This window comes from Homarus americanus, unplaced genomic scaffold (assembly GCF_018991925.1).
Source record: "Homarus americanus isolate GMGI-L3 unplaced genomic scaffold, GMGI_Hamer_2.0 scaffold51476, whole genome shotgun sequence".
Lineage (NCBI taxonomy): Eukaryota > Metazoa > Arthropoda > Malacostraca > Decapoda > Nephropidae > Homarus > Homarus americanus.
In genome coordinates, this window is record NW_024736148.1 from 3,885,921 (window position 1) to 3,912,540 (window position 26,620).

Below are 26,620 nucleotides of genomic sequence, written 5' to 3' on the forward strand. Positions count from 1 at the left end.
TGTGAATAAGGTGAAAGCCCACATTTCACTCAAATTCATCAGAGTGTAGAACCAAACTACACATCTAATATTCCAGTTTCTTAAAGGCTCAAGCATTAGCTATTCCCTTCATTAGTTCTCCATGACATTTGAAACTCTCAAACTTCTTACCATCTAACTCTTTACCCTTCACTATGGTGATGCCATTTTAATATTTTATTTGGTTAACGCCTTATGCTTTCATTCAGCTCAGAAGGGACCCCATACACAAGTGGTTAATCTACACTTCAACCTTCTACTCCCAGAAGCAACACCATCTTCGCTGAACTTCCAGTTTCCTCTTCTTACAAGTGTCATTCCACATTCTTTTAAAGTTCAGTACAGTACTGTACACTGCATCCTCAGCCACGACCAGTGGCATCCACACACTGGAACATTTACTTATTAAATTATTACACCTCTACTCAACATTCTAACCACACTCTTTAATGTGTTATAATTATTTCGTGACTTATAAGCTCCCGCTGGCTAGTATTACTCAATATTCAGGTTCAGTCTCTCCTTCACTTATCCTTGAACTGTACTATAGTGTGTTTTTTCTCAGCTGAAAAACATGCCCCGTCCCCTCCCCAAGAGTTACAGCAAACCTGTCCGATTTTGTCCTGAAGCAATGATGTCTTTCTAAACGAGTTTATTCATAATCGTTGGGATGACCGTTTCTGACAAAAGATATTTAGCTAAATTATATAAAGATACATACATTCATTATTTCAAACACAAGCACGTAGGAAGTTTATCAGAAGTATTATACATGAATTAACTGTTAAACTCCGGTAGCAAATTTACGCTTTCGGAGAATGCATTTAATATACAGGTACAGTATACGGTACTTATTTTTGCCCACAATAAGGCATACTAAGACAAATTACGGATCAGTAATACAGTGACCCCTCGTTTAACAAACGCCTCGGTTAACGAACTGCCTTCCATAAGGATCTTCAATTCGGTTAACGAATTTCTTACGAACCGACCTCAACATGTTTTCGCTTGCACTGGCCGGGCAACCAGCTTTAGTATCAGTCCGCCAATACATTAATCGGTTCTAGGGCTTAAATTCCTAACTATTTTAGTAAATATCAAGAAGTTTATACTATTCAATAATTTTAAAAGTTTAATATTAAATTTTTAGTCATTTTAACAATTATTGAATATAATTGAAGGTAAAGTGACTAGTTTAAAGCGCAGCATCCAGCCTCTTAACACAGCAAACAGGCGTTAGTCTCTCTGTTTTCACTGGAGGTAACATCTTGCTTGAGACTCTCTTCAACTAAACGCTTTTTTTCTGTGTTTCCAAGCAAATTATTGGTCATTTTGAAATATATTTTACATATTGACAATATATAATGCAGTACAGTGTTGATTTAAAGAAAATAATCTTGAAATTCACCAAGAGAACTAAAATTTTATGGGTGAAATGGTGCCATGGGGTGACTTCTCTTCCACCCCAATGCCTTCTCTTCCACCCCCATTGTAATTCCCATCATCATCATCCAGGAGCCTTCTACATACACACCTCAAAGTAAGTGAACTTTTCTACCATTTTTTTTGAATTTAGGAAATTTTCGGTGAGCTGGAACCAATTACCCAAAAACCCATTGAAACAATGGTTTCGGTTAACGAACTTTTCGGTTAACGAACGACCTTCTGGAACGGATTGAGTTCGTTAACCGAGGGGTCACTGTACTACATTATGCAAAAACAACATTTTTAAAGATCAGAATCACATTGAAATATTACACAACCGTTAGCAGAGGCGGGAAAAATATGAAGTTGTTCGCAGTCATATTTTTCCCGCTTCTGCTGACGTTCGTGTAATATTTCAATGCGATTCTGATCTTTAAAAATGTTGTTTTTGCATAATGTTGTATTACTGATCCGTAATTTGTCTTAGTATGCCTTATTGTGGGCAAAAATAAGTATATATTAAATGCATCCTCCGAAAGCGTAAATTTGCTACCAGAGTTTAACAGTTAATTCATGTATAATACTTCTGATAAACTTCCTACGTGCTTATGTTTGAAATAATGAATGTAAGTATCTTTATATAATTTAGCTAAATATCTTTTGCCAGAAACGGTCATCCCAACGATTATGAATAAATTAATTTAGAAATATATCATTACAGTACTTCAGGACAAAATCGGACAGGTTTGACACATCCAATCGGCTGTAAATTTTGAGGGGGCGAGGCATCTTTTTTCAGCTGGGAAAAAAATGAGCTATAGTTAGTTATAATATGCACAAAGGCATGCTATTACTATATTGTATATATTTAATTTTTGTTTTGTACCTTCCCATCATTTTTCCATACCTACACACAAAAAGCACTAAATGCCAAGCTCTCCTGTTGATCATGCAAACTGCTACTTCCAGCAATCCAATCCTGACTTTTTTTTTACTGTGTTATGCTAATATATTCTGCATCATGTAGCATTGGGGGTTAACCATGGAAACTCTCACCACCATCCAATAGAATTACAGTACTGCATCTTTAACATTAATGTATAAGAACTCTGCCTATTACAGAAAGATGCCAGTCTCAGGTGATAACCAATAGGATACCATCAGCTTAAAAGCAACACACCTAGCCAATGATACCATTACTAGGCAACAACCACTGCTACCAGATAAGTCTTTAGAAGTGAAACATAACAATTTTAGTTGTGAAAGTGGTTTCATCAAACATATATACAATTGGGGAATTGAACACAATTTTACAATGCTGTACTGTACCATGTGTACAATCACTGTACTGGTTTATAGTGAAGCACAAAATACTTTCTCCTTTATGGCCACAAAGGCCTGAAAATAAATGCCAAGCCATACTAAACCCCATACTGTACTAGCAGGGTGTCTACTGGCAAGACAAAAAATTACCTGGCTTTTCCAGGTGCAAATTAAAAAAATTCCAGGAACATTAATTCGGTATTTATTACGAAAGAATAACAGAACTAGAGGTTTTCAATATATATATACATACAATACTATTGGGAAATTTAAAGATGATATAATCTGTATACGATATTAATCAAAAAATTTATGACCCCTAATTCTCTGTCGGGTCTCAATATTGTAGGTCATTTGCCGTCTCAATGTGTAGGTCATTTGCCCATCAATTTTTTTGCCACTGGCTACTGGACTGATAATTTTATTTAACCAGCTATGATCAGGATGATCATTAGGCCTAGTGATAAACATTGGCAAAGACCTTGACCCCACCATATTTTTCTCCCCGGATTTGTGTAATTCAAATGGGTCGAACTGGATGTTCCAAGAAAGTCGGAAATCCGGGGAAAAAAAATCCTGATCCACCTATATGACTCGTGATAAATATGTGGTATAATCCACTTAAATAGTCTCTTAAATAATAAGAACAACTCATCCCTGACAATACTCATTGCAGAATTAGTAGGTATAACCTGTAATATTTGGTTATTTGACCACAAACATACACAAACAATTCAGTTATTGGTGTGGATTATTTACTGGAATTTGTTCTAAGGTTTAACTATTTACCTATTACATAGTACATCATTAAATTATGGTAAGATTGCTGTCAAAATAACTATTTTGAAGTTGAATTGAATTCATATAAAATTCCAGGTTTATTTATAAAATTCCCTGCCCTTTCCAGGTTTTCCAGACCAGTAGACACCCTGACTAGAATCAAAGAATTCAGATTAAAAAGCAAATGAAACTACAAAAAGAGAAGTGATTTTTTTGTATTAAAGTATTATATTAACCACCAAAGTAGCATTGCTACAGTGATCAACTAGTCTTGAATAGTCAAGTGCAATGTTGTGCAATAAATAACCACAAATTCACAATTTTGTGTGGATTTATTGTTACTGTTAAGCTCCCCAGCCTAAACAAAGGACCATACTGGAAATAAGCATGTGATGGTTTTGTTGGCTATCCTGATCAAACTGACTTGCTATTTAACAGTTTGTACATATTTTGCTCTGCCTATGTACAGTACACTCAGTAAAAAAAATTTTAAAAACTATCTTTACAGTTCATGTGCGAAACAAAATGACACCACAAACGAAGGTTTTTGATAAAAGCCCATGAGGCCTACTGTTATCACTACTCATACCGCAATGAAATTTTTTTCAAATAAAATAGCTAAATTAGGCCTCCCATAATAGGTAGGAAATCTCTCACAATCACACTTGCCAACCCTAGAAAGACAACAGGATTGTTCAGGTAAAAATTCATCAAACTACTCCTGAAAGATACTTTTTTAACCGAGTGAACAGTACAATGCTGAATACAGTACCTGTAAGTCTATGTATACCTACACTACCTGTACTGTAATGATTTCCCATCTCTGATGATGGAAATCCTTTAACCATAACTTATCACATTTCACAGCAGGATTCCCTATACAGATACCAGTACTGTACAATATATACACACTGTCCACATACAATATTTCAATATAAAGCTGAAATATCCTTGTATTAGAACTAACCCAGTAGTGTGCTATATGTGGCAGCAGGATACAATTCAATGGCAATAACCTGATTAACAGAGGAGTCTTGCAGTCTTAGTAAGGTTACCCCAGTTACCATTAACCTCCAAAACTATCCCCCAATTTATGTTCAAAATCATACATTCCCGAATGTAGAAACTATGACATATGTATGTCCCCAAATGACATCTTTAGAAGTCAAATTGTTACTCTACAGTACTACTCCAAAAGGATCCTCAAGAATTATACTTACAACGCCTGGTCTTCTTCCTTGGGTACCCACATTGGGCACACTTTTTCTTTTGGATGTGGTATGACGAACGGCCACAACGGCGACACAACGTGTGTGTCTTGTTGTGCCGCTTTCCGAAGGATGAGGTACCCTTCGTCTGTGAACATGAAAGATAAAATTTGGATAAGATGATAATGACAAGTACAGGGGTAGTTATAACAAATGGTAGAGGTATGATGGTTAATGTTAAGGAGAGGGTGGACGTGAGAGTACACTCGTACCTGACCTAACGTTAAATGAAATTTGTATGAAGAATAGAAACAAGCTACCTAGCTACCGACTGTATTCAAAGACTGCTTAAGGAAAACTGAATTACCGGTAGTGCAAAAGTGAACAAGGTTTTTATACAGTTCGCCTCATGGTACCACACGTCATTAAACAGACCCGAGAGACCAGAGATTGTGGGGTAACGGGTCCCCCGAGGTCTCAAAAAGTGAGGACAGTTATGGTAAGATCTAATATCAAAGTGGATTTTAAGACAATTATTGAAAAATTTAAACATTCTGTTTTATTTTTTACTATGCGGGGTTTTTGTCCGGTAGGGGTGGGGATTTTGTCTGTATCCCACCCTCCACAATCTGGGACGGAAGCAGCATCACCAGTAATCTGTTTGGCTTCAAGACGGTTGTGATTCGATTAACGTGTGTGTGTTTGTGTGTGTTGTCATGGTAATAACTATATTGATTATCAGATTTTTGCAGGTGGACTAGATATGGTCCCTTGATGGTAGTGTGGTATCGTTGGTGATAACAGCGCTGATGGTAGTGGTGGTTATAATTATGACAGTGGTAGTTGTAATAGTTGTGGTGGTTCTAGTGAAGCACGTAGTTGTGTTGATAGTAACAGAAGAAATGATGATATTGATATCAGTAGTCTTGCAAGTAGTAATGCTGGTAGTACTAATGGTATTACCAAGAGTGGTAGCAAAAGTAGTAGTAGTAATGATCTAGAAGTGATACTTGTGGCAGTAATTGTAATAACAACGGTGTTAGAAACAATACACTAATACCACATAATTAGAGCGTGTCGAATGAACCAATGAAAACTGTAATGAACCCTGCAGCTGTCCAATCAGATCTCTGGTAGCCAATAATCACCTCTACGGCCAAACGACACAGAGCCCATATTGACATAAGGCCACATGACTACAGTGAATCTTTTTAACTAGCATGAAAATTGACTTCGTTTAATTCTGTTCATTACAAACTACTGTTTATATATACAGTACACAACATATATTATACAGTATGATGTATGAATGTGATACTTTTTATGTGAAGTTGCCAGTATGTGGAGTGTTTTGTGTGTGTGTGTGTGTGTGTGTGTGTGTGTGTGTGTGTGTGTGTGTGTGTGTGTGTGTGTGTGTGTGTGTGTATTTCAGTCGTGTTGCTGTGAAGTTTCTATTATGCTTCGATTTTTGGATGAGTAAAACACATCCCAGTACGTAACTTTAGAGCTAACTTATAAAGCTGGTAATAGTATTCAGACACTGTGTATCTTTATCACGAAAGTTGGAGGACCATGAGAACTTCCGGGTGTGTTGGAGTCACTGCTGGTGTTCCGGCCGGAAGTTTTAACACACACATACATACACACGTACAACTCACATACATATGCGCATACAACTCGCATAAATGCTTAAATACACATACAAACACACCCCTACACAAGATCAAAACTAAATCAAACTTAACCCATGGAGCGAACTCGCAACAATTATTTTAAATTAGACAAATTTAGATTTAGGCGCGAAATATGTAAACATTGGTTTTGAAATAGAGTAGTGGACGAGTGGAACAAGTTACCAAATATCATCATTAACTCGAATACGCTGGATAGCTTCAAACATAGGTTGGATGGATATATGAGCAATTGGGGTTGGGTGTAAATGGGACTGCCCAGTATGGGCCAATAGGCCCACTGCAGTTTCCTCCATTCTTACGTTTTTATGTTGTAAGCAAACAGACGACACCCGGAGACTGCATATTTACATTAATTTCCTACGTGAATTTACCATCTTGTTATTATCCATTTGCAACGGAAGTGTTAATAGAAAGTTATTAAACATTAATGTTCTTAAGTATGACTCAACCATTACTAATATGTTAATTAAGAATAGCTCAACCTTAAATGGAACTTAGCGAGATTTTTGCATGATCTAACGTATTGTTATGCCGAGGCAAGATTTCGCAATAAAATTTTGTAAACTAGGTGTTTTGATTATTTTCTATCCCAAGCAACAGATATTTTGACAAATTTAATTTTCGTGTATATATTGATGCATTAATTATGTAATTATTTTCTGGAATGTATTGCCCTTGAAAAGGTGACGAAATTGATAAAAAATGGGGTGACGAAATGGGCACACCCCATTTATAGCTACAAACTATCGACTCACGGCACAATAAATGACAAGTACCACCAGTCAAGTCACACTGTTCTCGAGTTGTTTACCTGTATTGGACAATTAACCAATCGGAGCACTTACGGTAAAAAAAAGTGTTAGTAGGAACTTAGCTGATCACGGCAAAATATGCACTACAATTTAAATTCATTTTCTATGAAAATTCGGCCGCAGACCAGTCAAAAATTCCCCATTATTTATAAAATAAACCCAACCTGCCTAGTCGAAATCATGTTTAGATGAAGCTTAAGTTTAAGTAGCTTAATTAAATCGATTTTATAAAGGAACACCATGTAGCAATGTCTGATAATTCAGGAAGTTCCCAGACTTGCCAATTGTGTAAACTATGGAATTTGTGATTTTACCTGTGTTAAAGACTAAGACTGCAGTATTTTCATAGGTATAATTTCCTTGCTCTCCAGTCATATGTGATTTCTATGTATTTTAAACAAAAATATTGTGAAAACTCCATAGAACAACGCATTATTGATTCCAAGATGCTAAGGTCAGCTCCTTCACATGAAAATTATCTAATATATATATATATATATATATATATATATATATATATATATATATATATATATATATATATATATATATATATATATAAAGCAGTGGTGTGGTCCCCTCCCCGGAGGGAACATCCTTAACTCAAATCAAGAAACAAAGCAACAGTCTTCTTCACCTCCTAAGGTACAAGCTTCCTCATACACACCTCCGGTGTTGGCGACCAACAGAAATAGTATTACCCTGTACTAATCCAATATTTTTTTTCACATGAACCGATAACCCAAGAGGAGATTCACATCCTGAGATACCTGGCTCAACTATCAAAACCTAAATAACACTGAAAAGACTAGAGTTGTGCCCAGGGCAGCCTGCACGGTACACACGGTTGGCCATGTGACCCATAACAACACCACGTTCGTCACTTTACACTCTAGATCTTGGTTTTACTTCAAACTAAAACTACTATATCTCAACTTCTATCAATTGTATACCATAAATTCTGTTGTGTGTTGACGTAAATCCTCAGAACTAAGTCCAAGGTGAGGCTTTTAACACACAATTTACTCAGGGTGAGGGCGGCACAACACTCACCATGTCGTGGCGGGACGAGAAGGACTAGACCCACAAGGCTCGGCTGTGACGTCACCAACACCCAGCGGGAAAACCTCACCCTTCAAATTCATCAACATATTTATTGATTTCATCAGCTGTTCAATTCAACTTATATTACTTCAAGGCCTCTTGTGATATTAAAGTTCAAAAGTGGATTTACATTGTATTATATTTCTCATAGATATTTCGTTTCTTCATTCAACACGAAGGCATTTTTACAATTTTCAATGACAAATGCTTACATTCACTATGCCTTTAATATCGTTTATTTTATAATAAAATCCGTATTAAGTACCTGTTTCATATACATTAGCAAAAAAATTAATTAACTTGACAGCTACAAATAATAAAATAAAGAAGATAACAAAAATATGAGCGTTGTAAACGTGGCCTCCCTGACGTATGGGGACCTGAAACACGAAAACTAATAAAACCAACTAATCTAAAACAATAAGTCTTCAATTAAAACCACTGCTCATAATTTAAGGATAAACTTATAATTGTGCACATAATTTGACATTTCATATAAAAGTTCAATATTTTCGTTCCATAAACTGGAATAGAAGCAATATTCAGCACAAAATTAATTCCAGATTATTATGTTACAACTAATTAGCTTTTCTATCTTTATGTTTATAGCTGAAATACTAAACTTTAATATAAAACTCTGAATAATGTCCACGAGTAAGAAGTGTACAATTTAAACAAAAAAAACGATATTATTTATTCACTACATCTCATTAAAGTTTATTAGTCACTTCACTGTGTTTTCGGTGTTCAGGAGAGGGTTGTAGTGGTGTAATAACGTCACAACGCCTCAACCATTAACAATATTCTGTGTGTGTATGCCAAGGATGAGGTCCGTCGTCGTGTACAAGAGAGCTTCCAGTGTAGACATTATATCTGAGGACGACTACTATACACAGATAGAGAAGAAACCTAGAGAAGAAAACTCATTCAGTTTTTTCGACCTACCAGTGAGTTAATATTTATGACAGGAATGTATTGTTAAGAGCCTCTCCTCCCTTTCACAGGTTACCAGCGACTAGGGTCATATGTACAAAAACGTTAGATATCTCATAAGTGTTGTCGAATTACCCAGCCAGTCCCGACGATTGGTATCAGTGTACAGTACAGACAACAGGCAGGTAGATTTCCACCAGGTCACAGAAACACACTTGAGCACTGTAGTCTGCTGGAATGATCACTAATTATTCACAACACTGTTAACAGGGTAACATCTTCACATCTTGACTCCACACTGGAATATTTCGTCAGCACACTAGTTGTATACAATTCCCTAGTCTTTTCACTTCATATTAATCACAACAATTCCACAGTACTTGCACAACAATTTTCTTCAGTTGTTAAGCTAGTTTTATTCTTTACACTCTGAGCGGAAGCGATGTACTGACTCCTAGCTGTTCACTGGTGTTTCTGACAGCAATGGAGGTTATATTTGTATCTAACACGATGATTTACTCTGTAAAAAAACTACTTTCAAAAGTCAATTAGGTGCTGGCAACTTCTAAATATTAACCAAAATCTTAATTAGTTTACTTTTACTTTTATCCTCTTCACCACTGATCGGCTTGTTAGCGCTTGGGCGATCGGTCACGTCTGTTACTTTTATCCTCTTCACCAAATGAAGTACTGTACTGTATATCTTGCCCTTCAATGTAGATACAGTATGTTAGTTTGTTCATAATAAATGTTTAAAATCCTTAAGATCATTTGTAGTCACCCAGTAAATAAACAACAGAACCACTGGTAGTTTGACTAGTCTTTGCAAAATGAGATCACAGTCAAAACATGATACATGAGAAGTAAAACGTGTTCTGTACCTGCACAGTAATTGTTAGTAGAAGCAAAACCATTTTGTTTCTCTTATGTGGCACATTTGTATTGAGTGTGATGCCTTTGAATAGGCAGAAGATCATACGCCATCACTGTACCAGTAAATACGGGTCCGACTAATTACCCAAATGTACCCAAATGAAGTCAAATAATGGTCCTACATGAATAAATCAGACTGCCAACCACTTCTCGACGAGTATTTGGTGTCACGAAGTCACAAAAAATTGGTAAATTTAATTTAATCTGAGTTAATAGATCGAGTGCCTGTACCTAACCTAACACAACTCAGATTAAATTAAGTTTACCAATTTTTGTGACTATGACACCAAATAATAATCGAGAAGTGATTCACAGCCCGATTTATTCATGTAGGACCATTATTTGACTTCATTGCGGCTATATTTGGGTAATTACTCGCTCCCTCGGTACATGCACGCGATCTATTAACTCAGATTAAAGTAAGTTTTCCAATTTTTTGTGACTTAGTGACACCAAATACTAGTCGAGAAGTGATTGGCAGTCCGATTTATTCATGTAGGACCATTATTTGACTTCATTGCGGCTACATTTGGGTAATTAGTCGGACCGGTAAATACCAGTACCTATTGTTTGTTTGTATGACACGAGGGGAGGGGAGGGGGGGTGACAATCTGGATAACCAGAGTCATGTCTGGCTTATAACAACATTGAAATGTTAGATATTTCAGGTATCTTCTGTAATGTTCCCTGTTTAAATATTGTCAAAACTCTCAATAAAATTACCTTTTAATGGCTTTCTTGGACTGTTTTTGGTTGATTGAACTACCATTAACTATTTACTATTGTTTAGATAGCTGTACTGGTACCTGCTGATCTAGTACAGGGTATAAACATGTATGATTATTTTGCTAAAATATATGTACAGTATGTATCATATAAGATGTAGTTACTTGCAGTTGACCTTGGATATTGATATTGTGTCACTGATAAGATACATGGCCTCTTAGAGGAAATATTTCTTGTAGGTTATCAGGAATTAATGGATTAAATCCTAAATACCTGGCTCTAATTATGTTCTGTCTTATTGGCTCTAATTATGGTATGTTCTGTCTTATTGGCTCTAATTATGTTCTGTCATATTATTTCACCACTGGTTATGTAATATTTTGTTGTCATGAGCTGCATCAACATCACAACTCGGTGTTAGTACATAGGCCAAAAGAGTACTACAGTACAGTAGACCCTTGCCATTCGCGAGTTTGCGATTCGCAATTTCAACGATTCGTGGTAAGCAGATGGTGGCTAGCTTGTGAGTCTTTTCCCACAGCACAAGAAGTCACCCCATGCAGCATCTCGTGTTGTATTCTTAAAATTTTAGTGTTTCTCTGTGAAATGGCCCCTAAAAGACTGCCTAGTGTCAGTGCTAGTGGAGTGAAATGTAAAAGGCAGAAGTCAGTGATGACCCTGACAAAGAAAGCTTTATTATTAGACAAGTTAAAAGAGGGTATGAGTGCTGTCGCAGCTGGTTGGTATACAGCAGTGCACTAAGGTAGTATAAGTTGCTATTCGCAGTTTTGCCTATTCATGCCATTCCTTGGAACCAAACCCCTGCGAATAACAAAGGTTTACTGTACTGTATTAATTTACTTCACCGTTTTGGGAACAATGAAAGACAAGGCTGTAAGAAATAAATTTTATAACTTATAAATGGATATTTATTCAGTAAAACCATCATACAAGTTCACACTGGTTCAGCATGTACTGTAGCGACATAGATGATGCAGGTATACAAGTGATGTTAATGGAGGTGTTTCAAGCAAATAAAGGCCAGGGAAACTGTTAAAGCTTATTTCCATCAGGGATCTTTTTTCCATGAATATTATCACACAGTCAGATGAACTGTACTGTAAAGTAAATATAAATTATCATAAAAGATATACCCCCGGTACCAATATATTGTATCTTGTGTGGAAGTTGATAATAATTATACCGTACAGTATTTATAAACAATGTGAAACTATCTACTACTAGAAAAAACCTTTGTACAGTGTACAGTATTTGCCGGGATGGCCTGACTTGGGGGGGGGGGGCACCCCCCATGATTGGTCTCGAGTTGGTAAAGTTGCCAGAAGTTGGTCACAATGATCTAAAAAATTCAGGGAGATGGTCAAGAAAGGACACACACACACACACTACATCCTTAACCACCGGAGGGTCGAGACTCCCTTGGCCATGTTCGGCCCCATTCCCCAAGTCCCTCTCCCTGACCCATCTTCACCACCGGGATATCAACATAATCAAAAGTGACAATTTCGTTTCGGAAAAAAGTGGGATCAGTGTTGAACAGTGTTTAAGCCAGTGAATACAGCACTAGATAGTACCAGTGAGAGCCGTGACCCACCAGAGAGATAAGCACCCCTGGGAACTAGGCGGTGTTAATCCCTGGGAACAACAGTGGGTCGGCTTTACACCTGACTATGGGATAACGCAACACCACCCAGCAGAGAGAGTGAGGTACTGTGACACCACACCGCCCGGTGTCTCCATGACCACGTGAGGTCCTTCATATTAACACCTACGATTGAGATACTGCACCACGTGAAGACCACACCACCCGGTGCCTCTATGACCCCGTGAGGTCCTTCATATCAACACCTAAGGACGAGTCACTACACCACGTGGCCTACGTGACCTCACACAGTATGGCAAGAGACCAGCCCGGACCATCAACTGCAAACTATAATAATTTGTATGTCCAATTCATGTTTCTTCTCATTTTAGTAATGAAAGCTTTTGTTGAACAACCCACCCACCCCATGTCTTTGTATGTAATAAGTCATTTCTGTCTAATGTATATTTTCAGCCTTTGGGCTGCAGAAATTTTTCAATAAACCATTAATTATTATTCTTATTATTACATACACACACACACACACACTGGTAGCAAGAGCAAGCAGTAACACAGTGGATCGTGTTTTGAATGGTTTTGATTATGCCAGATGTAAGATAAAGAAAGAAATAAAGAAATATGAAGGTGAATTAGTGAACTATGAAAAGCTGTTTCAGAAAGTAAAATTGACACACATACCATTAGGTTTCAAACCTATGATAGTGCAGCAACAATGTCTGGAAAGTACAATGGTGCTCAAAAGAAATTATCTGATATGCTTGAGAGACCAGTCACTTACATCCCCTGTCTACCTCGTGGGTCTAATTTAGTGAGTGATCATGGCTGCAATACAAGTGAACAAATTACTGTACACATATATTGTTTATGATGTACTGGAATAAATTTTTTAGCAGTTCCAGGTTTGAGGGATTCCAGCTAACTGTAGACGTGTCTCCACCATGTTCTAAGCCAGTTGCTTGACTGTCCAATTTCTCATTTACTCTCATATAATACAGTATATGAAAAATGAATATGTACTGTAATACTGGACTAGAAAATTATTTTAGATTTAAAAGTGTTTCTTATTGGCTTTTAATCATTATTATACACACCATCTTTTCCTTAAAAATGTTTTTTTTTTTTTTTAAGGATTTTTTTATGAATGTATTTTGGCTTTTAAAATGGGAGTCTGGATGTAAAGTTTTTGGTATATGAAAATCAATTTACTACTAGTTTTTCAGGAACAGATCTCTTTTGTAAATCAAGGAATACAGTACATTACTGTACATGCAAACCAACAGGCCAACCCTTACTTATGGTAACCTAGTGTCAAGAAAGTTCATCTCGCTCCCCTTTGTGGTGGGTCATCTTGATACTGTACTGTTTCTTAGAACCAATTTAAACAAAGCATTAGAGTCATTTAAACTTAATTTCATGTTTCGAGAATATTTTACACTTCTGTCTTTATTGCTAAACCTTCCTCTACTCTCTGATTTATCCATCTGGCATATGCCCTGAACCCAGGCAGCTCTTGCAATACCATTCCCACATTGGTGGGCTTCATGGTATTCAAACCACCCCAGGTTGTGTTAGCCAGGGATCAATTAACTTGGCTAACCCATTTTGGGTAGAACCATCAACCATTACTAAATCCATTTGATGTCAACAGTCCCCAATATGCTTGGAAGTGATCTCTCACCTGAGCCTGCGAGATACCCGGGCCATGGCACTTACTTGTCGAGCAGGCTGGCAGATAACAAGAGATCAACTCATGTGGAGACACAAACTGTGGCTCAGAGCCAAGGTAAGCTAGAATTAACTGTCAAAGATACTGTTGTTTTAATAATATAATACAGTATTTAGAAAAGCACAGTTGAAGTTATGGATGTTCTATGAATAAACCATTTGAAAACAGGAATATAAGTTTAAGTATTAGTGCAGTGATGTTAAGGCAATTATACTGTAGACTACTAAATACAGTACAGTACACATTAATCAAGGGATGAAGCATGTTTAAGACTTCAAAGTGCTCAGTGCTTTTTTTCTAGGGGTCTGTCCATAAAGTAATTCATGCTATAATTCTGTGAAAAACAAAAATACTTCAGTGTACTGTATAATTTTGTACTGTAAATATAGACCTACAGCAGCATTGGTGTTCACTGTTGTATTAAACCAAAGACAAAAGCACAGCACTCAAATCCTTCCAATTATATATATATATACAGTTAACCCTCACTTTACGCGGTTAATGTAACCCGGAGGGTACCGCGGAAAGCGAGAAACGCGTAAAGTGAATAACATAACATATGGGATTAATTGAAATGGAGTCCAGGCCGGTCCCCAAACTCCACTTTTTGACGACACATAACTATGTTGTAGTAAAAATAACATCTTAATTTTATGATGGTACATGCACACAATTAATACTTAAGAGAAATAGAGAAATACAGTCGCCAAGTTAATGTCCATTCAAATAATGGACACGACTCCCTCCCCCTCTTTTCACACTACACTGCTGGCTCTTCCCTCTGAGAAATTTTGGGGGGAAAACCAGGTATAGTAATAAATAATACCTCAAACTAAAGTTAGGATAATATAATTGACATTGCTGGATTCTTTGTAAGACCAGGAATATTTTGAATATAAATGTCATATATTTTTCACAAAACATAACATATTTACTCAGATTAAACATTACATCTAAAATTTGTATGTCTAATGCAAAATCTATGATGTTTATATTCAAAATGATCATCAAATTGTAAGAATTCCAGCAATGTATATTATATTCTGGCCGGGTAATTTGTATGAATTTTATGAGCTAAAACAAATATCTTCAGTTAATAATAAAAAAAAATATTCTTCAAGACACTATCTGTCAATCAAAGTACCCCACCTTGCCTCCCCCCCTCTTCCAACCGCGCGGTCAGTCCCAACCCTCCCCCCCACCCCCCTCCCTTCAAGAGAAAGAGTGGGTGAAAAAAATAAATTTTAACATTTTGTATTAAATAATACCTCAGATTAAAGTTAGGATAATATAATTGACATTGCTGGATTCCTTGTAAGACCAGGAATATTTTGAATATAAATGTCATATATTTTGCACAAAAGATAACATATTTACTCAAGAGTAAACATTATATCTAAAATTTGTATGTCTAATGCAAAATCCATGATGTTTATATTCAAAATGATCATCAAATTGTAAGAATTCCAGCAATGTAAATTATATTCTGGCCGGATAATTTGTATGAATTTTATGAGCTAAAATAAAAATCTTCAGTTAATAAAAAAAAAATATTCTTCACATGGTAACAGATGGTCGGTCACTGGTCCCTCCCTCCCTCCCCCCACCTCCCCCCAACGTCCCTACTAGATAAATGTGTGGGAATACCAGACTGTTTACCTTTTTAGTAATAAATAATAAATCAGACTAAAGTTAGGACAATATAATTGACATTGCTGGATTCCTTGTAAGACCAGGAATATTTTGAATATAAATATCATATATTTTGCACAAAAGATAACATATTTACTCAAGAGTAAACATTATATCTAAAATTTGTATGTCTAATGCAAAATCTATGATGTGTATATTCAAAATGATCATCAAATTGTAAGAATTCCAGCAATGTAAATTATATTCTGGCCGGATAATTTGTATGAATTTTATGAGCTAAATAAAAAAATTATACTTCACCCGTGTAAAGGGGTACACCCACCGCGGAATGTGAGCATCCTGGGTTCTGGCAGGGCACCACGTAAACGTGGAAACGCGGAATGTGGGACCGCGTAAAGTGAGGGTTGACTGTGTGTGTGTGTATGTATATATGCATGTATGTATGTACAGTATGTATATATATATATATATATATATATATATATATATATATATATATATATATATATATATATATATATATATATATATATATATATATATATATATATATATATATATATATATTGATAAAATAATGAAAATGGAAACAACGGAGTACTCTTAGCTTTCGGCTTTTATTCAAGATATCTCCATTTTCCGTGGTGATTTTATCAAGATTTATCTTATCCACGTGCTATATATATATATATATATATATATATATATATATATATATATATATATATATATATATATATATATATATATATATATATATATATATATATATATATAAAATCACACGAAAATGGAAACAACGAGTACCTAGCTGCTTTATTCAAGACATCTTTCCATTTTCTCTGCAGATTTATTTAAGATTTATCTTATCCATTTGCCATTGTGGGATATATATATATATATATATATATATATATATATATATATATATATATATATAATCATAATTGCTACTTTAAAAAAACTTGTCACCTTAATTATCACATTCCCCTGACATATATGTTCCTATAACTATATACACTTGCTCCCAAAATTATCTTTAAAATTTTGTGATACAATATGACACAATGGACAAAGGATTTTGACAACAAGAGTCACAGTGTTTATTTTGAAATTTATCGGACCCCTCTGTAAATATACTTTTTTGAATCAAGTGTACTTGTCTTCTTACAATGAATTTTACAGTGAGACAATATTGTTTATATAAACAGTTTGTAATGTTAGGGTAAACTATTGGAAGGATTGGAGAAAGTGCTTATGGCTTGTGTATTACTAGCAGCTTGTTGTCACTGTACATTTCTTCATGTTACTGTGGAGTTACTGTGGAGTGAGTGTTACTTTACTTCCTTGTGGGAAGTACAAGGATAACAACCTATGATGGTAGAAAATGGATATCAGAATCCTAATATTTTAATAAAGTTACTCTTAGAAGGATTTGTAACCACCAGACTGATTCTTATAACATACAGTACTAATACGAGGTGGTCAGTTACCAAGGATTTTGTAAGTGTGAGTGAAAGGACAATATTATAAATGATCAAACTTGTTAATTCTATACTGGTGAATGAATCATGAGTGGTGTGAGGCTGCTGTGATGGTGTATGCCTGTAAGAGTGTGAGAGAAAAAAACGTATTTTATTTATAGAACTGCTTCAACTATAAATCTAAATAAGCCAGAGAGATGAGAGATTCATTACTCAACCTCAGATAACCTGTGCTCCAGGGGTGGCACTCGTGTTGAGACCAGCCTGAAAATATTCTTTGTCCCTGGCCGTGGCAAGGCCATGTGTTCAAGTGGTTGACCTTTATTTCACTTTCTTTAGTTGTCTTACCCATTCTCTTCTGCTAGTTCCCCCATTCTCTTTGGTTTCTGTAGCCCTTGATCCACTAAAGTGATGGAGGAGTAAAATATTGCTAGATAGGATTTAATCATAGCCATTTTCTGTCTCTGAAGTAGGTGTTTACTGTATAATTCAAAGGTTTAGGGTTTATAGTGTAACAAGCTGATGAGGAAATTATCATATAGTTACTTACTACTAAAGGCTTTCTTTCCTAGGTGATAAATTTGGGTTTATTTGGACCTAACTTTGAACCCAATCCTATGGCTGGCATGCTGGTACGAGACCCACTGCTCGTCAATAACAAGCTTCTGTAAGTTGACCAGATTTATGTGTTCATGTAGTGTGAAAACAAAAGTCCATGAAATTGTAGCCTTAAGTTGTACATACAGTACAGTACTGTACTGTACTAATGTTATCTCCCAACATTGGGTCTTTATTCGAAGTCATTTAACATATGGTGTAGAAATGGGTAAGATTATATAGTACTGTAAAATTTATATACAGTACAGTATATATAATGTGTGTATAACTGTACATTCATAAATACAATTACAGTACTTTACAGCTTTATAAAAGAAAATAGATATTTATTATTCTTGACTGCTTCATTAACAAGATGTTAACATTTCACAAATATAATTTTCTTTCAGTTATGAAATACTAAATCCAGATTCCTGTAATGATGAAAACCACGAGGACCTAGATTTTGGTAACCTTCTCTCCAAGATGGCCACACCTACTGCCTCGATGGGTTTATCAGAGTTGTTCGAAAATATGCTTAGTATATTTAGTAGTGGGAGTCCACAAAATTCTCTGTCTGATGTAAGTTGTATTAAGTTTGATACCTAAGTGTGTGTGTGTGTGTGGTAGGATCTCTCTTACCAGAAATGATCAGAACCACAGATGTTTGGAATTTAATATTTTTTTAAGATATTAGTAGATACTGTATTACATAATTCCCTCCCTGCCATAAACAGTTATACCTGGTACCTTCATGTTAGGAATATTATAAGAATGGTTTGGGGAGTCTCCAGGAATGATGTCCTAGCAAAAGTACCAGAACAGTAACAATGGAATACAGTTCTACTTACAGTGGTGCAAACAAACTTAAACTCGGTGGTGAGACTAGTCACTACAGTACTGTACTGTATTCATAAAATGCTTCTTGGACAAACAGTGCAGATGGATTACTTAATATTGTGCAGATATATACAGCAAGTCACCAATTTATATTGGTTCTATTTATGTTGTTTTAATAAAATGTTACCAAATTAGGGAACCATATTCTCTGTCATACCTATTAGATATACACAAATGTTATTTTTGCTGCAATGAGCACTAAAATAATTCAAACTACACACCAGACATAACTTTGTGTGGCAACGTTGCTACCTGCTAAGCAGTGTTGTACGTTGACGCCGTTAATTTAACGCCGTCAATGGACGACGGCAACTCTTTGTTAACGCTGACGCCATAAATTTTTTGGGCAGGTGACGCTATAGGAGACGCAGTCAAATTTTCACCAGAGCGGAGCGTCAAGCGTTAATTTGTTCAACTAATAATTTTTTTTTTTCCAAGTTCGATTTTCAATTATCTTGTTATAAAGACGACCAGGAAAAATTGTCACGCCCGTGCACCTGCGCAGCTTTCTACAGATTTGAATTTTCAAGTCAGGAAAAAGGCCACCAACCAGCTGTCCAGGTTGGTTGGAAAAGTCCATGCACGAGACTGAGAGCAGCAGTGAGGAAGACGGCAAAGACCATGATGTGGAGGATGAATTGTTCCAGGCCTTGTACGAGACACCCCGCAGGAATGAAAAAGACTGACCTTTTCAAGCGTTAATTGGGGGAGAAACCATAAAAAAAACTTTCGACAAGGACACCTTCCCCAACAAGGCCATGTCACAGCTCAAGATTGAAGAAGCCGCAACTCCAGAAAACTGTGAAGGCAAACTTTTTCAGAGTGAGAGTTGTGAACTCTTGGAACAATCTACCAGAAAGTTTTGTGACGGCACCGAGTGTGAGCTCTTTCAAGACAAGACTTGACCAACACTGGAGCGGGTTCAGGTACATTCAGGAGCCGGTGCATGCCCAGTACTTGCTAACAGTGTGTAACAAAGACGTGACCGATCGCCCAAGCGGCTAACGAGCCAATCTTTTGGTAAAGAGGATAAAAGAAAAGGAAAAGTAATCAGAGACATGACCGATTGCCCAAGCGGCTAAAGAGCCGATCAGTGGTGAAGAGGATAAAAAAAAAAGAGGGAGCTGTTCATCAAATACAACACCCCCATCCCCTCTAGTGCTGCTGTGGAGTGCATTTTCTCCATGGGCAAGGACGTCTTGAGGCCCAAGCGCAGCAGAATGAGCGACAAGCATATTGAGATGCTAATATTCTTGCGGGGGAACAAATGAATAATTAAAATAAAATATAAATCATAGTAAATGATTAAAAATGAATGAATATTTTTTTATTTTGCATATGTTACTCCCATACACAGGAGAAGATGCGTTTCGGGGCTGCATTTGTACGTCACTGAAAACTCGTTGACGCTAACGGCATAAATTTATGAAATCGTTTACGCTGACGCTAACGGCATCAACTTCTCGGCCGCTGACACTGGCGGCGCCACTTTTTTTTTTTGACGCGTACAACACTGCTGCTAAACATAAATCGGGGGATGGGGGGTAGTGAATTTGATATACATGTTAATATATTGTTTGTTTGGAGTGACCAGAAACATAAGTGTAATGTATTAATTGCTGGTTTTGTTTGATGCAGGTGTACTGGAAGAGATATCAGCAGGTTATACTTGTTGTCTTCACCCCAATACCGTCTCTTTGCACTTTTCTTGCATTACTTTTCCCTGTCATTTTCACCCCTTTGAGGTTTCTGTATCCCTTGATCCACCCCATGCAAAAGGTCGAATAAAAATAATAAATAAATGAATATACTTGCATACTTCATGTAAAACATTGTAGCTTGTTATTTCATATACTTTCAGCCATTTTCTAAGGGTGAAGGTGCGCCAACCTTTCTGCTTTTTGGTATGCCTGAAACAAAAGTGTCCAAGAAATTGGCTCTCAGTTTCATAGCATCTAAGGACTCCACCTTTGAAACTGTTGGACTGGTTAAAGGCAAGCCAGGGGGGGTTGGTAAGTACAGCATAACTCACTGGTTATTTTCTTGTTGTACTGTATATGTAGACAAAGTTGATATATAAATTTCTTATGTACTGTATTAAAAGTTCTGTGTTTAAGATAAAGTGTAGGGAGAATTTAGTGAAATGAACTGTATAGTATTAAGAAACCAAATATATATATGATTTTATGCTTAAGGGTCATTTATTATATAGATACGTGTATCTGATATTTTCAAGTCTAAATATATTTATAAGAGAATTTTTTTATACTGTACAATACAGGCTATTGTAACAGTTGTGACTAATGTGAGAGAAGCAAATCTAAAAAAAATTGAAGAGAAAGGTATTGAAAAAATGCTGAGAACTTGAGATTACAAAAAAAAGATGGTGTTTATCAATTGTTCATCATTTACAGGGGGTGGTGTTACAGTGAGGTATGGACACCATTTGATGAACCTCTTGACAGTTCGACGAGCTCGGCCTCGACTCTTGGTGGATGGACCCAATGGTACAACATTTCATCCTGATGTTGCTGAGGTAGTTTACAAACTTGGAATGTTTCACCAAACCATTAGTTCTTATTGCCGTATCAAAACAGGTTTTGTTGGTGAGCCAGACACGAAATTCTTTGCTAGAAAGTTAAGTCCTTAAACTCATTCTCTAAACCAAATCCTGATGTATTTTCAGCAGCCTCAATAATATTTTTTATCCCTATTTTGTTTTGAATGTCTTCAGCTTGCTGCCCTCGTGACTTTTGTAGTACTAATGCCCCTTTTATTTGCTATCGAGCACTCTACCTCTCAGATATAACCTGGAACAGGGTGGTAGCATCAACAATGTATACCTAGATTTTGCCAAGGCTTTCGACAGTGTATCCCATGAAAGGCTGAAAATTAAACTGGGAGGGTACTGGATTCAGGGAAGTGTCCTAGTGTGGATCAGACTTTCTGTATGATCACAAGAAGTGTGTGGTGATGAATGGCACGAAATCGTCATGTGTACCCGTGACAAGCGGGGTACCATAGGGCAGTGTATTTTGCCTGCTGTTGTTTGTTTCCTTCATAAATGACATGCCAGAAGCTATACACTCCACCAGACAAATGTTTGCGGATGGTGCCAAGTTATTTAGGGAAATTAAGAACCAAGCAGACTGTGAAGAGCTGCAGAAAGGTCTCTGTGAGCTTCAAGAATGGTCAAAGAAATGGCTGCTAAAATTCAATATCACGAAGTCTAAGAGGATGCACTTGGGATGTACCAATGGTAAGGAGGTGTCTCATATGTCCCAACGGGGTGAGGAAACTGCATTACTTGAGACTGAATGTGAAAAGGACCTGGATATGTATGTTGACAATGAACCGAAGTTCTCGGACCATTTGTGAGAAGATGAATCAAGCAACAAAATTATTAGGCCTGATAAGAAGGTTGTTCAGATATCTAGACGGTCCATCCCTCGTAATGATCTTCAGGAGTGAGGTGCTTCCCCGCATAGTCCCCGAGATATGCTAGGGACTGTCGTTGAGAATTGGTGCCTGCACTTCGGCACCTCAGCTACCCAGAGAGATTAGAGAGCCTGTAGTTGTCTAGTTTATACAGTACTACAGATGGACAAGGGGGGGACCTATTTGAGGTGTATAAACATCTCAAACGGCACTACTCCGTTGTGTGTCCATGCCTGGAGCTGGCGGACGCTCGCCCCACAAGTGGTCACAGCTCAAGGTTGAAGAAGCTGCAAGTCCAGAAAACTGTGAGGGCAAACTTTTTCGGAGTGAGTCGTGACTCATGGAACAGTCTGCCAGAGAGTGTCGCGATGGCACCGAGTGCGAGCGCCTTCAAGACTAGACTTGACCAACATTGGAGCAGGTTTAGATACATTCAGGAGCCAGTGCTTACCCAGTACTTGCCAACAATGTGTAACAGAGACATGACCTCTTGCCCAAGTGGCTAACGAGCCAATCAATGGTGAAGAGGATAAAATATGAGTTAATCATTATTTCCTTTCTGTTAATAAGTTATATTTGTACAGTTCTAAAATTAGGACTCATTAGCTTCCTCATTGTAATATACTAAGTTCTAGATGTACTGTACAGTATACAGAAATTTTGAGGATGGATTGACAGCTGGACATTTGTATGGTAATTGCTACATTTTGCTGGACTATCATCATCATTTTTTTACTATTTTCCATGCTTGCATGGGTTAGCCGTGATTACTTAATGGCAACTATTAGGTAAAACCAGAATAGGATATTTCTGCTTCTCACCACCACAAACAGGGCACCAGCCCATAAAATGCAGCAGAGACTAGAGGATGGACACAGCTCCAGATGCTATCAGGCATGTTGAAGAAAATTTTATTGGATATACTTCCCTTATACCAACTCACAGGGTGGAAGGAGTTGGCAAGGCAGGTTTGTAATTCCTGCTTGCTAGAATGCAGAAAAAGGTTTTAGCTGCATTAGACCAAGGCACTTTCCTTCAGAGATTGAAAATGAGTTACTTAGAAATAAAAGAATTGTGATCACTTGTCAAAAGAAATATATCAACCTCATTATTTATGAGTAATTACTATAAAGGGATGTATAGAAAGATGTCCATATTCCAAGCATATAAATCCATCCAGGTGTACAGAAAGATATCCGACTCAATAAAAAGTAGCACTTAATGACTGGATGAACTTGGAAGATGTGTAACTTCACTTGTTGGATTATACTAATTGTCATTGTAAAAAGATAAAAAAGTGGCCTATCAAAAGTGGGAGTTAGTTTTTAGGAAGCCAACATACATTCAACTGCCCTATTTGTCCATTTGACCTGTTCACCTCACTTAAATATTAAGTAGTTTTTGTTTGTATATTTCACAAATATTATTAATTATTGCTCTGGTACTCTTGTCTTACGCTAATGTTTTTTCAGGTAATCCCACGCGTTGATGGTTTAATATGTTACATGGATGCCACATGTCACTGTGACAATAGCAGTAACAAGAGCTTGTATAACAAAAAACAAAATGTCTGCTGCACAAATTCTCACACAATTGATGTGCTGGAGCTAGAAGCAATGATGAGGACGATCCCTTCAGAACTATCACCACCCATCCTTGTCCTCCTAGCACACATGGATGACCCTCAGCCCATATCTAACGACTCTGACTTTGACGGTGATGATTTTGCAAATACGTGTAATAAATCCCAGGCCTATCACAGTGGTCATCCAGCACGTCACCGCCCTACCATGTTACATAGTGTTCTTGGGACGCTGGATCTGCCATGGGCTGTGAGTATCACTCTCAGATGTTGTTGTCTGTTTCTCGAATAATATAGTGACCTTTGTTATACTGTATTTTTATGTTGATGAAGATTCACAGAGTAATGATGAGGGAGAAGAAATCTTTCTGTTAACAATAGCTAACATTGACAGGATGAATGATTAATTTAAGGAAAATTCTAAATTGTCCATTCTGTAGAAAGTAGATGATGATAATTGACTCAGGGAAAGCATGGAATGTAATGTATTAGAAGTGCATGGTGTGTGTGGGTAGGTACTTCAAATTGCGATAAAGTTTTACAAAGGAACATTAATTACTGTACAGTACGTAATTATCAGCAGGGGATTGGAAAATGGCTCTGGGTCAAGGTGGGAGTTAGTTAGAGTTGTCATCTGTCTACAAGGGTGTATAATATAACCCTATGTCTGGCACAGGTGACTCAGGTAAAGTCAGACAGATCTACTGGTTGAACACTTAAGGTTCTTGGGATCCCCTGAATGTTGACTGGAGCTATTTCATAAATAACCAAGTTGGCTTTGCCGTCACAACCCTGTCCCTTTAGTGAAAAATGGAACAAATTGAGATCAGCTTACCTGTTACTTCCACTCAGAATGATATGCATCTCCTAGGAGACCACTCTAAGGATTTTATGGTTGTGGCTCAATTTAACCAATTAAAATTTGATTTCCAGTTATGTGCATAGACAAAGGGAACAGGGTGAGAAGTGACTTCTTGCCCAAGCAATGGTATTTATTATTATGGGTTCCATGCATATGGCTTTTCTTTTTCTTTAATCAAAAAGCTTTATTCAAAGTGAACCTCAATGTTTAAGTATTCTGATATTTTTCATATATTTTCATTTGATTTTATTTATTTTTTCACAGCTGAGCTCTGGGCTTACAATGTTGAATAATAAAATTTTACTGCACAGTAACAAAATGGGAGTAGTACAGTATATACTTTATTGAATCACTTTTTTATATTGAGGGTCTACTGTAATCCTAGTATCACATCTATTAACAAGAACCATTTAACATTATGCTCTTTGGCCATGCACACATCTGAGTCAGTTAAATATATATAAAAGTAACTATTATTTTTTTTTTAATATCAAGTTGGGCGAGGTATCGTCTTATTCATGGCATTCTATTCTTACACAAAGCTAGACACTATCCCATACTCAATTTCTCACATCCATCTTTTTTTTCAAGTCTCTTTCCAATTTCTTACTTACTGTACAGTACTGTGTATGGTGTAAATTAGTTCCAATGTGTTAAATTTAAATTTTTTTGATGCAGAAGAAATCCCTAATATGCCTAAACTAATAACAGTATCATTTCAGATATGTGATGTAGAAGTGAAGACCCTTGTAGGCGTTCACCGCGGTCTTAATTGGCTCCTTCACCGCACACTTAAGCTAAAGACTGGTTGAAAATCGTAAGGTTGGTGTGACGAGGCAGTAGTTGCCAGTAAATTCATTTTGTTACAAAGAACCTTATGTTTTGGTTATGATAATAAACCAAGTGATTCAGAAAAGCTGACTACCTGTATCAGTGTTTGTGTCACTGGAAAATATAGTACAGGAAACTACCTTCATTATGTTGGCAGCTACTGACAACTGTTATGTCATGGAAGTGTACACAACAGATAAGTTTATCTTTCTTTTTCTGTAGTGGAAGGTTTGTGGCATTGGTTCGTTTTAATTTTTTTTTTTACAAAACTGTAATTTTTTTATATCCATTAATTTTTTTTCTACATTTAATCCAACTGCTTTAACAAATATAGAGTACATTACAGTGTCTCTCTAAAGGGCTACTACTTAAAATATTCAAATAATTTGTTAATACAGGTTGTACCTCTCTAGTCCGGCATTCTGTGGTCTGGAAACTCCTGTGGTCGGGAACGATTTTAGTTTGCACATGGAGAAAATTAATTTGAGTCTGGTATTTTCGATGTTTGGCTAAATTTGGCCTTATTTACCCTACTTTTTTGGCGAATTACTACCTGTAATAAAGCAACATCCTAATAAACCAATGAAAAAACACAGATAATGTTAAATAAAAACTAAAAACAACACAGAAAAGTTCTTATGTTCTACAGCTTTAGCTAGAGTTAACCTGATGGCTTGGCAACTTTGTCATCCGAGTAAAAACACACAACAACATTGGCTGACCTTATGTTTTCAACTTTACCACCACTGGTGGGTAGAATTTTTTTTTAATTTCAGAAACGTTAATTAAAATTTATATGAACAGTAAATAAGTGCTGCTTTCATATTCTTATGTAGAGAAATGACGATATGTTTTCACATGTGCGCACTTACATACGCGATCTCACTTTTTTCTTTACCATTAATGGTTAGCTACTTCCATTGTTCCATTTATTAACATTAAATAACATTACTTAAAACAACCATAT

The 26,620-nt window shown here is 36.5% G+C and overlaps 2 protein-coding genes across 3 annotated transcripts in view; one reads left to right on the top strand and one right to left on the bottom strand.

Moving 5' to 3' along the window:
• LOC121872060 (probable 60S ribosomal protein L37-A) overlaps window positions 1-8,336 on the bottom strand; it is a 10,705-nt gene extending 2,369 nt beyond the window's left edge. Inside the window, exons 1-2 of one of the 2 annotated variants that reach the window (XM_042374736.1) lie at window positions 8,314-8,336; window positions 4,767-4,902 (exon numbers count right to left, since the gene is read on the bottom strand). In XM_042374736.1, coding sequence (XP_042230670.1) covers window positions 4,767-4,902; window positions 8,314-8,316 — 139 coding nt within the window. In that variant the 5' untranslated portion in view covers window positions 8,317-8,336. Of the gene's footprint in view, window positions 1-4,766; window positions 4,903-8,213 lie in introns of both variants that reach the window. The other variant, XM_042374737.1, reaches the window with a different exon arrangement.
• Window positions 8,337-9,109: 773 nt separating this feature from the next.
• Window positions 9,110-26,167, top strand: LOC121872061. Its single transcript, XM_042374738.1, has 8 exons — window positions 9,110-9,311; window positions 14,229-14,363; window positions 18,016-18,110; window positions 18,451-18,622; window positions 20,802-20,952; window positions 21,355-21,476; window positions 23,851-24,210; window positions 25,545-26,167. The coding sequence occupies exons 1-8, from the start codon at window positions 9,180-9,182 to the stop codon at window positions 25,632-25,634; spliced, it is 1,257 nt and encodes a 418-aa protein (XP_042230672.1). The 5' UTR covers window positions 9,110-9,179; the 3' UTR covers window positions 25,635-26,167.
• The last annotated feature ends 453 nt before the right edge of the window (window positions 26,168-26,620 follow it).